Source organism: Mauremys reevesii, linkage group 1, assembly GCF_016161935.1.
Source record: "Mauremys reevesii isolate NIE-2019 linkage group 1, ASM1616193v1, whole genome shotgun sequence".
Taxonomy (NCBI): domain Eukaryota; kingdom Metazoa; phylum Chordata; order Testudines; family Geoemydidae; genus Mauremys; species Mauremys reevesii.
Genome location: NC_052623.1, coordinates 162,126,726 through 162,142,956, shown reverse-complemented (window position 1 = coordinate 162,142,956; position 16,231 = coordinate 162,126,726). Strand labels below are relative to the sequence as shown.

At 38.9% G+C, this 16,231-nt stretch overlaps 1 protein-coding gene across 2 annotated transcripts in view; it reads right to left on the bottom strand.

Moving 5' to 3' along the window:
- DSCAM (DS cell adhesion molecule) overlaps positions 1 to 15,967 on the bottom strand; it is a 627,413-nt gene extending 611,446 nt beyond the window's left edge. For both annotated transcript variants that reach the window (XM_039513797.1, XM_039513791.1), the window contains exon 1: positions 15,585 to 15,967. In XM_039513797.1, the coding sequence (XP_039369731.1) occupies positions 15,585 to 15,627 (43 nt within the window). In that variant the 5' untranslated portion in view covers positions 15,628 to 15,967. The remainder of the gene's footprint in view (positions 1 to 15,584) is intronic.
- Between the last annotated feature and the right edge of the window lie 264 nt (positions 15,968 to 16,231).

Sequence of the window (16,231 nt, the reverse complement as noted above, 5' to 3'; positions counted from 1 at the left end):
CGCCTGTCTCTGCTCTGCTGCTCCGCTCCGCTCTGGGCTCTGGCACTCCTCTCTCTGTCATGCCTGTCCTTGTCTTTTTCTTTCGCTGTCTGGGCCAGGCTGAGGCTGGAGCATGGGGGTCTGGGGGAGGCAGTTCAAGCTGTGAAGCTGTGTGATGTGAATGTTTGATGTGAACATACATGTGTTTGCCAACAGTACACAGTCTAAAGCAAAGTTGTAAAACAGAAAACAAGACAGACCAAAGAGTCTCAGTCTCTCTCAGAACTAGTCAGATTTCGAATACGCTCATTGGCGCGCCATTCTCAGGAGCGAGCCACGCGCGAGAAAAGATAGCTGCACCGCTCTCATTGCTGACTGCATTAAGTGCAAAGTCAGCTTGCACAAAGATAGCTGCATAGCTGTGCTCCTGCTGGCTGCAATGTGAGTGCAGAGTGAATATGCGTTAGGCATCTCCCCTCAGTGAAAAGAAAGAAAGAAGTCTGCAGATTTTCTGAGGCGCGCCTGAACGGCCTCTGGGGCCTGCTTCAAGTGTCTGCAAAATGCAAAGTAAAACTCTGTTAAGCGAAAGTCATTCTTATGCAAAGCTTTCTGAAACTCATTTAGGTCAAAGTTAAAAAAAGTCACACAAAGCAAAGTACACAGTATGCATGTATTAGAGTAACAGTACACATGCAATGCATCAACAGCACCACATCACCCACTACACAGATGCAGGACTGACACAGAAGCCCTGCAACAGAGAGGCCAGCCCAGTGCACAGAGACAGAGAGCGCTGCCAGGCTCTCTGGCTGCGTCCCCATATGCTGGTGATGGGTCCTTCCACGCCCTGAGGATGGCATGGCCTCCAAGAAACCTTTCCTCCCGGGCACCACCAGCTGCTCTCTGCTCCAAGCCTCTTTTTGCCCCTTCTCTCCCCTTGCTCCCTTCTATTTGTATTCCTATGTGTATTATAGTTGTTTCATATTTGTTATATTTGTTTATATTTTTATATTTTTTTTATAAATTTTTTATTTAATTATTTTTTGTTTTGTTATCCTGTTTTCTTAATCCTTCCCCCCCTTTCCTTCCCTGACGGTCGGGCGGTGATCCTGAGTCGGGCGAGTGTGGGTGGGGGGGAGATCCTGGGGTAGGGGATCTCTGTGGAGGGTGATGAAGAGCCTGGAGCCGTCTCAAAAAACCCTTCCTCGCCCTCAAAAGCGCCAAAAGGGAAAAGACCATTCCCCCATCAGGGAGAACCGAAGGTCCATCGTCACTCACCGGGCACTCCTCGAGTCACACGTGGTCCACTGGTCACAGGTGGCAGGCATGCGCAGGCATGGCTGGCTGCAGGGCCTCGCATGTCTGGTCCGGGGCCCCGCTTTTTGCCTTTGATTTCTTTCTTCTGACTTCCTCCTTCTTGTCTTAGGTCCTTCACCTTCACTATCCCGGCTGTATCCTTTCTCAGAGACCTTCTTTCATTTCTCGAGCCTGGTCCTGTTGGAGGCGCTTCGCAAAGCACAGACTCCTCGCCCAGACCACACACCCACATCAGTCAGTTCATCCGTGGAGTCCATTCTCCTCTTTCTATTCTGGGATTCCCCGACTCTGCTGGCTCTGCTGCTGCTCCATCCAGGTGCTTGCGAGCAGGTGCTGCGGTGCCACCAGAACCAAGCAGAGCGTCAGATTCAAACCAGAACAGGAAAAAAATTCTGAATCATTTTTTGCGGGTCATGGCGTGTGGCTGTGGCAGAGATCAAGCTCAGCTCGAGCTCAGAGCCAGAACGTGAGTGTGGTGGTGGGCTAGCGAGCTGAGCTGCTGTTCGCATCCACACCAAGCCCCAATTCGAGCCAATAGCAAGTGTTGCGGTTAGCGTTTACCCGGGCCGCGTGGGGTACAAACCGAACTAAAGAGCCTCTCTATCGAATTAATGGCTTCCTGGTGTGGTGTGGACGGTTTGTAGTTCGTTAACGCGCTGATAAATTCGAATTAAAGTCCTAGTGTAGACCAGGCCTAACCAAAATAGTTAAATCAGTATAAAAACTGTGAGGAGGCCAGGCCTTACTATTGTGACTAGCATAATGTGGCCTTCATCTCAGCTGGGGCCTCTAAGTGCTACTGAAATATGAATAATTACAAATGAAAAGATCAGGGTCTCCCAAGCTGAAGGTTTTGCATGTAGCCAAACTGTATAGCTACTTTAGCATTTGTTGTGATTAACAGGTATATTCAAAAGTATAGAGGTGTTGGAGGGGTTTGTGGTTGTTGTTTTGGCAAACCTCCTTTGCTCATGTTACTGACAGTATGTGGATTTTCTCATATTAGTCGTGTGATGAGATATTAAAATCCACTATTGCTATATGACTCTGCCTTGTAAAGACCAGATGTGGAACAGGGGTGTTGAGCAACAACACTTTTAATTAAACTCCCAGTCTCTAATCTTCCTCCCTATTTTGATTTGTACTTGTTAAAAAACAAATAAAGAAAAAAAACACCCTATTATATCATGGAACAGCTACAGTACGGGCTAAGTTGTTTTATGGACAACCTGGCAGGGGTTGAATAACACTTAATATGGGTTTCACAAATGGTTACTAGCACTGAAGGTAACAAAGGGGTGGGGATGTGTAGGACCCAATATCCTCATTGCCTTGCTTTACCTTGCTGCAGCTGGGGTACAGAAGAGGGAGATCCCCAAACACAAAGCTTGGCATCTCTTTGTTAAATTTGTCTCTCACACTTCCCCTGGGAGGAAGTTCAGTAGGATTCTCAGTTGGGGAAAAACAAACAAACAAAGATTTTGCACTATAATTGGAAATTAAAACAAAGACTTAAATTACAAGGTAAAGCAACCTCCCGAACTCTTCCTGAACCACAACCCTTCCTGAACTCTTGCAGTCACCGCTGCCCTACAGTGACTGCTAGAACAAGCCACCGGTGCCTACAAATGTTATTGTCCTGACCTGACAAATATGGAAAAAGCCACATTGAAGCCAAAATGTCTCCCTTTTAAATGCAAATATGTGCTACAAATTAACTTTAAATGCCAACAGTGCAGCCTCTGTTTTATTTACGAAGATTCTTTGGGGATCACTCCAAAAAAGGGCCCTAGTATTCAAGGGAAAGGAACAAATGCAGCTAAGTGTTAATCTTTTAACCACACCGAGTTTATGAATTCAGTATATTCTGTGTTCTTCTCTTGCTGGAGATTAGCTACTGTACTTGACATGCAAAAACAAACCTGGATAAAACAGGGGAAGTGGGGTTTGGTGTGGGGGACCCTGACAAAATACAAAACCATTGTTCTACAAAGAAGTCTTCTGGACTCAAACATTTCAGCTTTGGAAAGGGATGTATTGTTATGAGGAAATGTGAACAGTAAATATCAACAGACAGAACTCTTTTCCCCCTTCTGTTTTATCCCCCTCCATATAATTCAGTTCAACTAGGGGGAGCCACATTTCCGGTCCTCATAATGAGGGTAGGAAACAAAAAGGCTTCCCCTCCCTTTCCTAATGTCAAAGAGAATCAATGGTGCTTTTAAAATAGAAAACACTATCCACAGGAAAAAGCAAAAGCCTCGTATCAGGCTGCAAACAGGAGCGCTTAAGCACAAGGCATTCAGGCAATGGAAAATGCATTCAGAGCGTTTAGCACACAGGATTAATCGAATTATAATTTAATCATCTGATCAAACACTAATTAGCATAATCACTTGAGGGGAAAAGCTGCTAGAGGAACAGACGAAGGAACACCTTAGGCACCCAGCACATTAATGACGCCAGATCATGCACAGATGACTTTTAAAAAAATAAATAAATAAAAAGGAAATTGAGGTTTGTAGTGCTGGAAAAGCAATTTAAGTTTGTCATCTGGATTGCATGTTATTCTTTAACCCTGAAGAGATGTTGTCAGAACCAGATTTGCCATGGCTATGATTTCTTAATTTAGACATTCACCAAATCCCAAGGACAGTTCTGCCACTAGATTATCACAGAAAGATTTAAGAGTGGGCGCATATTTTAGCCCATACAATTTTATCATAATCATCTCCAACCTTATCCTGAGAGTCTCCTCCCCTCCCCTCCCCCTGCACACACACACACACACACACACACACACACACACGTGTGTTTAAGGATAGATCACTTGGATGACCTTCAGGGATACAGTAAAGTATTAGTGTCCTTTTACAAACCCTGCGTTTGTAGTAACTAGTCCAATGCTGCACTACTTGCTTTTGGTGGCTCAGTTAAAGGGAGGGTGAGGCTGGGGGTGGGGGGAAAGGAAAGAAGACCCATTAAGTGATGTTCTCTGTGTAATAAAACAGCGAAATTTGGTTGTAAATCCATTTCAGTTATAAAAGCAGAAACAGCAGAAAATTTCCTGAAGCAGCAAAACATTAAGCATACCCTTGATGTTTACCTGAGTAATCAAATGACACTCATTTATATAGACACAGTGGGGGAAATGTAGTGACAGAAGGAAACTGGAAAATATTTTAAACAGTATTTTAAAAAAAAATCTATTGTTTTTGTTTTATTCTGACGAAAGATGGGATACGAGTTATTTTTAAGGCAACTAGTTAGCCTTTTCAAATTGACTGTTCTAGTTGAGTTTCGTGGTACTAAATATAGTGATGTGGGAGTTTATTATATGTTAGTGAGCAAGCTCTGAATGAAAGAAATTCCCTACAGTACAATATAACCTAGTAGAATAATTAGGCGCTACCTACATTTTAAAGATTCCAGATCATAAGGGATAAACTGTGAGCTAATTTAAATTGGCTATATCCCCCACTAAGGACCTCTATCGATAATCCTTTAGGCATCTCAAAATAACTTTACATTAATAAAAAAGGCAACCAATTACAATACAGCACCCATTATTTTTCCTACTATTTTTCCACATTATGCTTAGAGGGGATGCTATTTTAAAATATATAGTTCAGTATGCACAATTTAAAAACCACACCCCAAAGTACAGTATGCATTTTCTGTAGAGGAACATTATTACGCCAAAAACAAAACCTCAAGGGCTAAAAGTAATATGAACAGTATAGTCATCTAAAAATAAAATAAAGAGCTGAATCGTCTCAGTTTTTAAAGATGTGTCACCAAAGATCTCTTTGTGCTAAAGGAGCTGGTACAATTCAACTGACTTGTTTTGCTGCTGAGCCAGTGAGAAACACTCACGTTGCAAACATTCCTGGATTTTAATCAATCATTCATTCATGCAGCAACAGACCCGTAGCCCACTTAGTTGTAGTATGGATCCCTTGATGCATGAGCTACAAGCTTTTTAGAATTTTTTTTTTGGAGTTTTTAATTACTTAGTTTAAATCTACACTTGTTTTTACTAGATGCTAATTTTAAAAAAAATCAAATAAACTCAGGAGACTGTCATCTCAGAACAATCACACTAGGGGGAAAGGGGCAGACAGTGGGGAAGGAACAGCTGGTAACACAGTTGAGACTACAGCCAAGGTCAGAGATAACATGGTACAGGAACAACAAAAATTCTCCTATTGGCTTATCGTTACACAGCAATCTTTAGCCGGATAACAGCATCCCCTGCTGGTATCAGCAATGTACCTCTATACTCTGCAGTCTGCTCCTTATTCAAAGGGAGCTGCCAGTATTGCGCCGGACCATTTTATATAATAACTCAATGCTTAAGTTATTCATTTCTGGTTCCTATCAATTCACTACAGATAAGACCTTGGCACAGCTGATCTATATTACTTCAAAAATATATATTTTAAATAACTTTATTTAGGTTGCAAAGTCAAATATTAGAAGGTTAGGAAAGGCCAGATTTATGATTGCTCATGTCACCTTAATTCTGCCCCTTTGTGTACTCATGCCATGCATTAAATGCAGCAGGGCTCCTGTGGGAAAAATAGTAAATGATCATGTAAGAATAGATTAGCAATGCAGCAGACTTTTACCACTTGAGATACCAGACTAACTGCATCAGCCGGCAGCAGAAGGTTGCTATCCCAGAAGGTAAATGGGCTTCTCTAACTCAATAGCTTTATCTGGTCCTCCCCTTCCCCCGGCTACCACTTACATTAGTGCAAATTGTTTCCCCCTTTACTTGTTACAACTGCTGCTGCTTCCACTTCATCCTGCCCCCTTTTTTCCACTATGACCCTTCAATTGTCTGTCCCTTTCTACCTCCTCTCAACCCAGCTTCCTTCTTTACCCTCTCCTCTCTCCTACTCCAGCAACTCTTGCCTGTTCCCATTCGTTATTTGGAATATCCTCACCAAAGCTAGCTAAAAGTACTTTTCATAAAAGCAAATACAGTGAAAATAAACCCAAAACTAAACACCCGACCTCAACAAATCTGCAAATAATATGATGTGAGCTTGTCCTTATCCTGATCCCTTTGCTTGTAGGCTGTACCTGCCTGCTTCTCTTCCCACTTCCTCATATTTTGATTATAGGCTTGTTTGTACAGTGCCTAGCACAATGGGGCGGTGATCCAGATTTGGGCTTTTGGGTCTACCGTAGTACAGACAATAAAAAAGGAGGAAAGGGATGTTGCTTGGTGCATCGAGAAGAGGGAAAGTATTTCAAGCATGCAGCGAGAGTGAGAGGAAGGAGAGAAAGGGAATCTTCCTACATATGTGAAGCTAAAAGTGTGGACTGAAATTTAAAAAAAAACTATACCAAAAACACCACCAGAAATACCTAAAATAACCTACACCCTGGTTAGGGGCTCACAGATTAATGGATGGACATTATGACACAGCATCATTAAATTTCAGTTTTGCCAAATTTTGTGCCTGTAATGCAACAACTTCCGGTTCACCAGGCCCAGAGAGATGCACAATTAAACAAAACTTTAAGGCAGCTAAACACAAACCAACCATTAGAGCAGGACATGATTCTTAGTGGTAGTGGGATTTGGTACAGTGCTCCTGGGTCCCCTCTGAGGATAAACCAGCATGGGCCTTTTCTATTTAAAATGTGTCCCTTGTGTATATCTAAAACTGGCCTGGATTAATAACTCCCTTGTTTCCTCTTTCACCACCATTAGCCTAACCTAGCAGAACAGCATATACTTCCCCTCTCTAGCACATGTTCTCGTCTCCCGGTCTTTATGTGCCAACAGCCAGAGAGTGTTTTGTTTCTAGTCAAAACAAGCAAGCAAAGATCCAAAACAAAAAATAAGAGTGGGAGACAGATTGTCCGGTTCAGCTAGTCACATATGATCTTAGAGAGACTTCCAGTGGCCCTGGTTTGAGCCAGTACATAATTTGGAAGTCCTTCCTCCTCTCCCTCCACCCCATCTCTATCTTCTTTTAATCTTCTTCATGCCCTGACTTAATAGGACTTAAACCCATGCTTAAGTGCATAAAGATGTTTTCCTGAATTAGGACAATCAATAGTTTATCCCTTGCTGCTGCAGTTGCACAGCAGTCCACGCTTATGGCAGAACCTAGGATGAGATATCATGGCCTGGAGAAAAAGTAATTTAATATTTTTATTCTTGGCTGCTCCATGGCACAATTTCTATATTTACGGCAGGTTACATAAATTAAAAAACAAACAAACAAAAAAAAAACCACACCTTTCTCTGCTTTCAACTGTAGAAAATAACATTGTTGAAGTCAGGTGGGAACAATGATTTCTGATTGCCTAACCCATCAGGGAAGGGAGGTCAATTAGATTCAGAGCTAGCATTTCTAGTTTTATACATAACCTTCCATTGTCTGGAAAAGCAGATAATTGACTCATTTCAGGGAATACTAACCCCACTTTGTGACTTGTCTACAACAGGGGATATTACAATAATAATGTACGGGTTCCTCAGAGGTTGCATGTTTCACTGTATGGCTGGTCCTCTCAACCAGCTTATATCCTTGGGTTCACACACCTACACCCCACTTAGACTCTCATTTAGTATCACAGAATGATGCTACTAAACAACTAGTGGCCTCAAGTTAGTTAAAATATGCCCATCATGAAGATACTGCTTAAGAGCAGCATTGAAGCTAACGAGCCAGTGCCAACCTCCATGAAGTCCCTTCATACTGTGGCAACTATAAAATGAAGCAGTGAGTGCAGCCACTCTGCATTGGGAAAGAAAGAAGTCCTTAGCATGCAGACTTCAACATAGATCAATCATTTGCAAACACAACATGGCAGCATTTCTTTTCCCTGGAATTCGCACCCTGGGAGATGCTTGTCGCAGAGTTGCTCTGTCTATGCTTTATACATCTTTACTCATAGCTATGGCAATTATAAAGATAGACACCAAATTATTCAAAGCTTCAATGCAACGCATTTTAATTCAGGTCAGAATGTATTAACAATGTTATCTGTCCCATTAGAATATTTCTGGTCACTCCAGAAATCATGTCTCTAATTTCTTATTATGTAATAACAGCCACCTTTTAAAGGCTGTTTGTTTGTTTAAATAATTATTATTTCTTTTACCCTTACCTTAAAAGAAACCTGTGGGAATATTACTTTTCAATATTTGCTGACAGTTCAAAGAGAGGTATCATAATTTAAGACAAACATTCAGTACAGGATTAATGTGTAATTAAGTGTAAGGAGACAGCAGCACCTAAAGTTGGACATTGGAGCGAGCATCCTGTTCTTCCATACACAGTAGTTTCCAAGCCATCACACATACTGTATATAATTTTGTCCCTGCTTGTAACACTGACAGTGTTAGATTAACAACTGCGTGCTTGGTCTTCATTTTAGGTGATGCAGCGCACGTTCAGATGCCTTGAATGGTATTTCATCAACATAGCCTCTGAGCTGCTGCACTCCCATTTGTTTGCATCTGGCTTTGTAGCTGCCATTTAAACACGGCCCATGAGTGCCACTCCCAGCGGTGTTCCTGTGCTCCACTGTGTTCCTGAGCTCATGTGTGGTCTGCCCTTCTAGAATGTTCAGCAGATAGCCTGATCAGTGATTCAGCACCGTTTGCTGCACTGCTCTCTCCCCGTGTTACTAGGAAGCTCCAGGGATGCAGGCGTTTAGTATGGAGGTGACTCTCCTTCTCAAAGCCACTGCATTTAAAAATGGCTTTCTATAAATAGGACTGCTGGCTCATTCTTAAATCTTACTCTCTGCCTCCTGAGTAAAAATAACTTAAATAGGGACGCAGGCAAGACTCGTTAATCTCTGTCATTCTGACTATCCATCCACTAGCCTTTCTTTCTTCCTATCTCAATGTCTATGTCCTTAATATCTGTTCTCCCATTTCACTATGAGATATATTTATTCAGCCTATTTTCTCTTTTTCTGGTGATTAAACCATTACTTTAAAGAGGGGAAATATTTAGAAAGTCATGAGAAATGAATGACATACGATAGCTGGAGATCAGTGTGAAAAATCAATGGCAAAAAACACCAGGTAACAAGTATCTGTGGAATGTGTGGTTTACTTTTAAAGATCATTTTCTTCAATGCTTTTTTGTGATACGAAAGGCTCTTCTGAAACACTTCTTCCGTTTCATTTTGTTGAAGATACCAAGCTTTAAATGTGGTTCCTATAAGACAGTGTAGGCCCATGAATTAATGAAATAAGATGGATCTGTAAATAAGCGAGGTTAAGAAGGTGGGGTTTATTTTATGGAATAATACATATAATGTAACAGCCTTCACTCACTCATTCACCTTGGAGTAGATATTCAGGATCTTGTAGTCTGCAGTACATTGGAGAACCTTATTGCTCAAGAGGGTTTTGTTGCTACTTTTACAAAATTATGGTATCAGTAACTGTATAAGGAATAATAATTTTAAAAAAAATCAAATATGCTGCAACTTTAAGTAATCAGGGCAAGATAATAAATTCCCACATCTTTTTAAGGAATTTTCATTTTGCCATGCTATAGGAACTGCAATACTAAATCAGAACCAGTGTCACACTTAAAGAAAAGATTCCACTCTAACAATAGCCAGTACGAGATTCTTCAACGGAAGCTGTGTGATGGATAATGCATATAATAATCTGGCTTTAGGGGAAGTTTCTTCCTAACCCAGAGTGAATAGTTTGCCTACGACCTGAATAATTAGCAATGCTACCACTTTTAAATAATAGAGCAAACTGGAAAATGGATTTCCAGTGCCATGAAGGATTTAAAAAAACACTACACATACTCATTCTGAATGGAGAAAAAAGCCAAAATTTCCAAATTTCTCACAAAACAAAATTCTGAAGAAAAAAATCATTAAGGCGTTTTATTTTGATTCATTTAAAATATTTAGTTTCAATTTTGACATTTTATTTTATTTTTTAAATTATATATAAAATAAAGTAAATTTTGGGGGAAAAAATCAAAACTTTCCATTCTGAAAATGTTGAAATGGGATTATTAAAAATTTGCAAAAAACATTTTTTCTATTTTTTTTTCCAAAACAAAATTGCTAAAACTGGTAAAATTTTACAACAAATGTCAGTTTTTGTTGAAACATCAGCTTCTGACAAAAAAAAAAATCAACTGGTTCTACAAAATAATACTAATCCTAGCTTGTGCAACTTCCAAAAATGTATAGGCCTTTCTGGTTTAGAGTTTTGTACTGGTGCCCGTCCCGGTAGTATCTGATCATTTATAATACAATGTTTTGCAAACACCTTTGAAAATCATGCCATACATTCCTGGCCCTGCTATAGACTGTTTATAACACTAATCAAGTCAATAACTTCTGACTCACCTTCTCGAGCTTTGGGGTGCTGAGAGAGGCTTAGATCAAGATTTTCAAAAATGGGGCCATAAAGTTAAGCTCACAAGTCCATAATTTAGTCACTAAATAGATGGCCTGATTTTCAAAAAAAAGCTGAGGACCCATTAGCTTAAATTAAAGAAAAGGCCTGATGTTTGATGGTGTGGGGAGTTGAGTGGTACCTCTATAAATGACATAATTCAATACAGTGTGGAACTGCTGAGTGTAGGCAGGTTAAAATCAACCAACCTCAGGCTATCCATTAGCTTTCCCACTCATCAGTTCCTTTGACCTTTAATACCCAAAAAGCCTGATGCTGTACCACTGAAGGGAAGGGAGTTTTACCATTGTCTTCAACAAATGAAGAATCAAGCCTCAAGTTCTCATTACAGCTTATTGCTATTTGTGGAAATCAACCTCATTTTAAAAACTTTAATACAAATGTAGCCTCTAGACTTCTTGTCATTAATCATTGTTATTCAATGCTCACAGGAGGAAAAGAAAACAGAATAGTGAGCTCTGCAAATTAAAGGGATAGTGACCCTGCAAGACGATCTACCTTCATAAATCCTCCCTTCGGTGACTGTTTATTCCCACTGTTGTTTTGAAGTGTTGATAGTCTTGTGTGGTTTGCTGCCCACTAGTGTCCTGTGATACTGACACACTAACATGCAGGCACCATGTCGTAGTATCTCAGTTTGTGTTTGGTGAAGCTGGTCAGGAATTCTTAATGTGCAGTAATTGCTATATTCTGGAATATTACTAAAAATGTAAAGAAGGGAAATGAGTTCTCTTTTAAAGTGGAGGAGCAGATTTCTGTTGCACTCTGTCTAGCTTTCTAGTTAATGCAAATTTCATTTTAATCACTCAGTGATCAACTAATACTTATTGCAAGAAAAGAATTAAAAGCCTCAGAAGTAACAAGGTCAAAATCAATCAGTAAGATTGGGTTATCCACAAACACGTCAATAACTATATATCAGCACATGAAGTATCTTACTACCTGAGAGCAAGGCTTTGGCTACTCAAACTATATTTTGATGTCACAGCTATTCAAAAAAACCTTCCATTGAGAGGAAAAGCCCTATTTATATCAGTAAAGGTGTTAGCCTTCCTGTTTGTTTCTAGCAGTACTGATCACTGTTTCTTGTGGCAAGTATTCCTATTACCTCTGTTGTACCTTCTTACAGTTTTTGTCTACTCCCTCTGCCCCCATCCCAATTTACAGTCTGGCTCTTGTCCTGCTTACAGTCTGATATGCTAGTAAAAACTCGTTTGATATATCAAAGATGGACATGTGCACACTGGGATTCATGCATTATGGATACAAAATGGAAATCATTTTAATGGGAATTTATTTTTAGTATCAGCTGTACTGTATTGGGTACATCCTGGTGTTCCATTGATTTCAACACAGATCAATGGACCACAGGCAAACAAGAGTTACAGTGGAAGAGAAGCCTGAAAATGATTTCAGCATATTTATGTCAACATATTAAAATGTTACCAAGAAATACCGACATTTGAATACACAGAGCAATAGCATGTCTAGCAAACACATTTCAAATAAGCCAGTGTATTGCTGGGTACAGGAATTCTGAAATGTGTAAAAAAAAGTTTGACCTTTTTTTTTTTTCCCCCCCATGAAGTAATCAATAAAATATGCCTATACTCATTGGGATTGGACTAAAGTGGATTTTTTCATTTATATCAATAATTTTAAATGCTTGCTTCTAGAATATTTTAATACAGTAACCCAGAAGATAAATTCTCAATGTGTTGCTCAAGGTTATAACTGCATGACACACCTTACCATCAGTTGAAGTTATTCATCTTAATTCACTGTTTTGAAAGGGTACCCCCATCTTCTCAAATGGGTTGACTGTATTTATGGTTAATAATACTTTTTTATCCATGTTTTAAGAAACCAATAGTGTTAATAAATAAAATCAGTAGTTAGAAATAACAATTGCAGCTAGAATTTGGAAATTTTGTTCCAGAATCCTATTATTTGGATATTGTCGGTGTACTAATATTCTATTGCACTCATAAGTAAGATATTTTACAGACAGTAAGTCCATTCAATGAAGGTACCATTTATCGTGATGAGATTTATTTGTGCTGAGTGATTATAGGGAGATATGGAGGCCAATCCTGCTGTCCTTATTCAGATGGCTCCCATGTACTCTCCAATAGAAATTTTGCCAGATAGAAAGATTGCAGGTTTGGGCCCCAGGGTTGTTAAATACAAAAGAAAAGAAATTAAAAATAGTAGTTTTACCTGCTATACTAGATTTTTATTTCATTTTATAATATATCTAGACCATAATTAGATTCCACACACACTTGGGTGCGAGAACATATGTGTGTTGTAAGTAGATTTGTGCATTTCCCTGGGGACTTTTGAAAGGCAGGTGGGTAACAGCAACCACAGAAGTCAAGCTTCAAGAGTTAATTTTTATACAGTATCATAAAGGAGTGCCCCATATTGTATAAATATATAACATTTGTATTTGTGTATACTGTCTATACTGTATTTTCCTTCAAACACAGAAGTATTAATCATTTTCAAAATATCACCAAAATCTTACTAGAGTCATGTGAATAGTGTATTCTAAATTCAACAGTGTAACTAAAAGCACTTTCACAATGAGCATTTGATGTTTTAAATGCAACCAGACACTACCTCAGGAAACACTTATCACATGTATTCTCATAATATATATTTATCCATAACACCCCTAAATGCAGAAGTATCATCTTCCCAGATTTTATGCTGGTATACATACCCTGTGTGTGTGTACATATAAGAATCTGCAATACACACACAGAGAGAGCTTACTATCTTATATTTACTATATCATTGAAAATTAATGTCAAAATACCCCCATTTTAATCAGTTTTTAAGTTAATAAAGATTCACTGAACCATCCATTAGATATTTCTAGTGTTGTAATATTTAAAAAAATTGTGGTGTGTATGTACCATGTATGTACGTATACACACAGAGTGTATGTATATCAGCATAAAATCTGGGAAGATACATGTATCTTCTGTGTTTAGAGTGTTAAAAAATTCTCAGAATACATATTTATCCTTATGTTTGATTTTAGTCCATACTTGTGAATGTTGAAACTGTGACATTGCTGCAGACTACATGAATAAATGAGAGAAACTGTTTTTCATGCAATTTCAACCTTAAAAGGAAAACAAGGTTAATTTATTATTCTTCAGAATTGCAGATTTTTTTTTCAGGTAGTCTACCTTAAAAGTATGCAATTTAAATGGGTGTGAATTCATGTGCGTGCAGGGTACACATGTATCTGTCTTTTAAAGACCTACAATTTTTGGACACAAATGTTGCAGTTCTAATTTTCTATGCAAATCCTTGTTTAACTGAATAGCCCTGATAAGCGAATATACTTTCACAGTGATCCTGTGTTATTAAAAGCAAATATTTTCTCCAAGGTATCTGCCTGCAGTGGATACAGAAAAGGCATAGTGCCATCTGACAAAATAAATAAATACATTCTTAATGCCAGAACTTATTGCAATGTCTTACTGCTAGGAGGATTTCAAAATAAAATAAAAAGTTCGGGGGTTATTTTGATGATTTTACATTGTACAGTATACTGTGCATCAAAACATACTTCTCGATGCATCTTCCTTACTCCCTTACCTTCCTTCCTGCTTCATCTCTTATTGCCTTAATTTTATGATATTTCTTTCTATTCATACTGGATTTGCTTTGCCTGTCAATGTATTTTCTCATCGAGTATCTACCTAAGCAAATGTGAAGGCACTCTCATCCAGCATTCATTCGTCACCCTTTGCTTGGAGCTTCAATTATATTTGTATCTTCCAGGGAAAATTTTACACTTTACCCTGAGTTTATCCCTCATTCATTCATTCAAGCAACATTTTCCTATTCTGTCTGGTTTGCCTATTTTGAAAATTGTGTGCTTAATCTTTCCATTTTAACTGCCAGTGTACAATGAATTTTAGGCAGAGCTATGTTCTCAAATTTGAAAATAGGAAGGTAAAATAATAGGAATAACTAGCATCACAGTATACAGCATAATTTGTTTTCTATCCTAAAGATACTATATTTATTTGCATATAGTTCAATATGCACCTTAGGATAATACATATGGTCAAAGACTAACTATGCAAGTCTAAGTTTTAAATATATAAAACCTCACCTGTATTAATAACAGCATTAAAAACTGAGAAAACATTTATCTATTGCAGAGGAGTACACAAACAAGGGTTTATTTTTTATTGTCTTTCCATTGTTATTTCCCCTTCATAACTTTGAAATTGACTGAAAGAGTCTTTAATCTTTTTTAGATGATGTAATGCTTATCAGTGCATATTTTTACATAAATGAGTGTGTTGAACACATAGCAGGTACCTTCTCGGAGAAATGATGGCGAGAGGAAATTTAAAAATATTTTTCCTTAAATAAAAAGCCTGCATTAATTTGGTTAAATCACATGACAATTTAAGAATTAAAATATAAAAACATGAAAACAAAATCAAAATCCAAAAGCTTGATATACAAGCCCTTCAGATTCACTCAGTATGCTCTTACAGATTGATGCTCTGCTTGGCAAAATTCTGTACTTTTTTCAGCCAAAAAAAGAAAAATTGCATCTATCCCTATTTCATCAAGTACAGTTTTATTCTGAATGAGGAAGATATATCGTAACACACTTAGGTTATGGGCACTTACTTTGCTAGGTAAGCTAGTTTAAATGATTACAGAGCAATTTCTTCCTTCTCCCGACAGCTGCTAACAACCAGCGCGATGCTTTAAACACAAAAGATAAAAATTCATCCAATTCCCTTTGACACCCTTCCCAATTAGCTGAAATAAAATGAATCACAAACTAAATGATTATATTGCTCACCATTCAAGATGCTCTGGAACAAGAAGATAGCCAATATCCACATGCCCCTGCTCCTTTCTATCCTCCCAGCTATGTGCTTTTAGCTTTCCACTCTTTTCCTTGCTTTCTGTTTCCCTGTTTGTCAACTGCAAGGTTAAAGCTGCAAGCTAAGAGGGAAGATCAGTCCAGCTTATTTTGCTGGTAGCAGTGTAGCTGCTTGGAGAATGCGTGTATGTGTCTGATTGTCCTTAAAGCAAGTGATCTGTCTCTCCTTTAGCTTCTGTTCTCCACTGACACTTGCTTGCTAGCTTTCTGTTTCAGAAAGATGCAGCTAGAGGGAAAAGAGAGGCGGGTGCTTTAAGCCCAGGTGTGTCGTTAGCTCAGGGAGACACCAGCAGGTTTGCAGAGGCAGGTCCACAGGTGAAAAAATCCTCCAATGCAAGCATAAGATCATCGCTGGTAATATCCAACCCAGATCTGCAGAAACCAGGCTGCATATACACCACCCTTCAACCACCACATCCAGGCAGCAAGCAAGCAGACTGACACATCTTTCCTCTCCTACAGATTTAATCACATTGATCCCTCTGCTAACCTTCTCTGCCTCTGAGCAGAACAGAGGAAAGTATTAACCCTATCACAAGCTTCTGTCAATTTTAGCCCTCTGC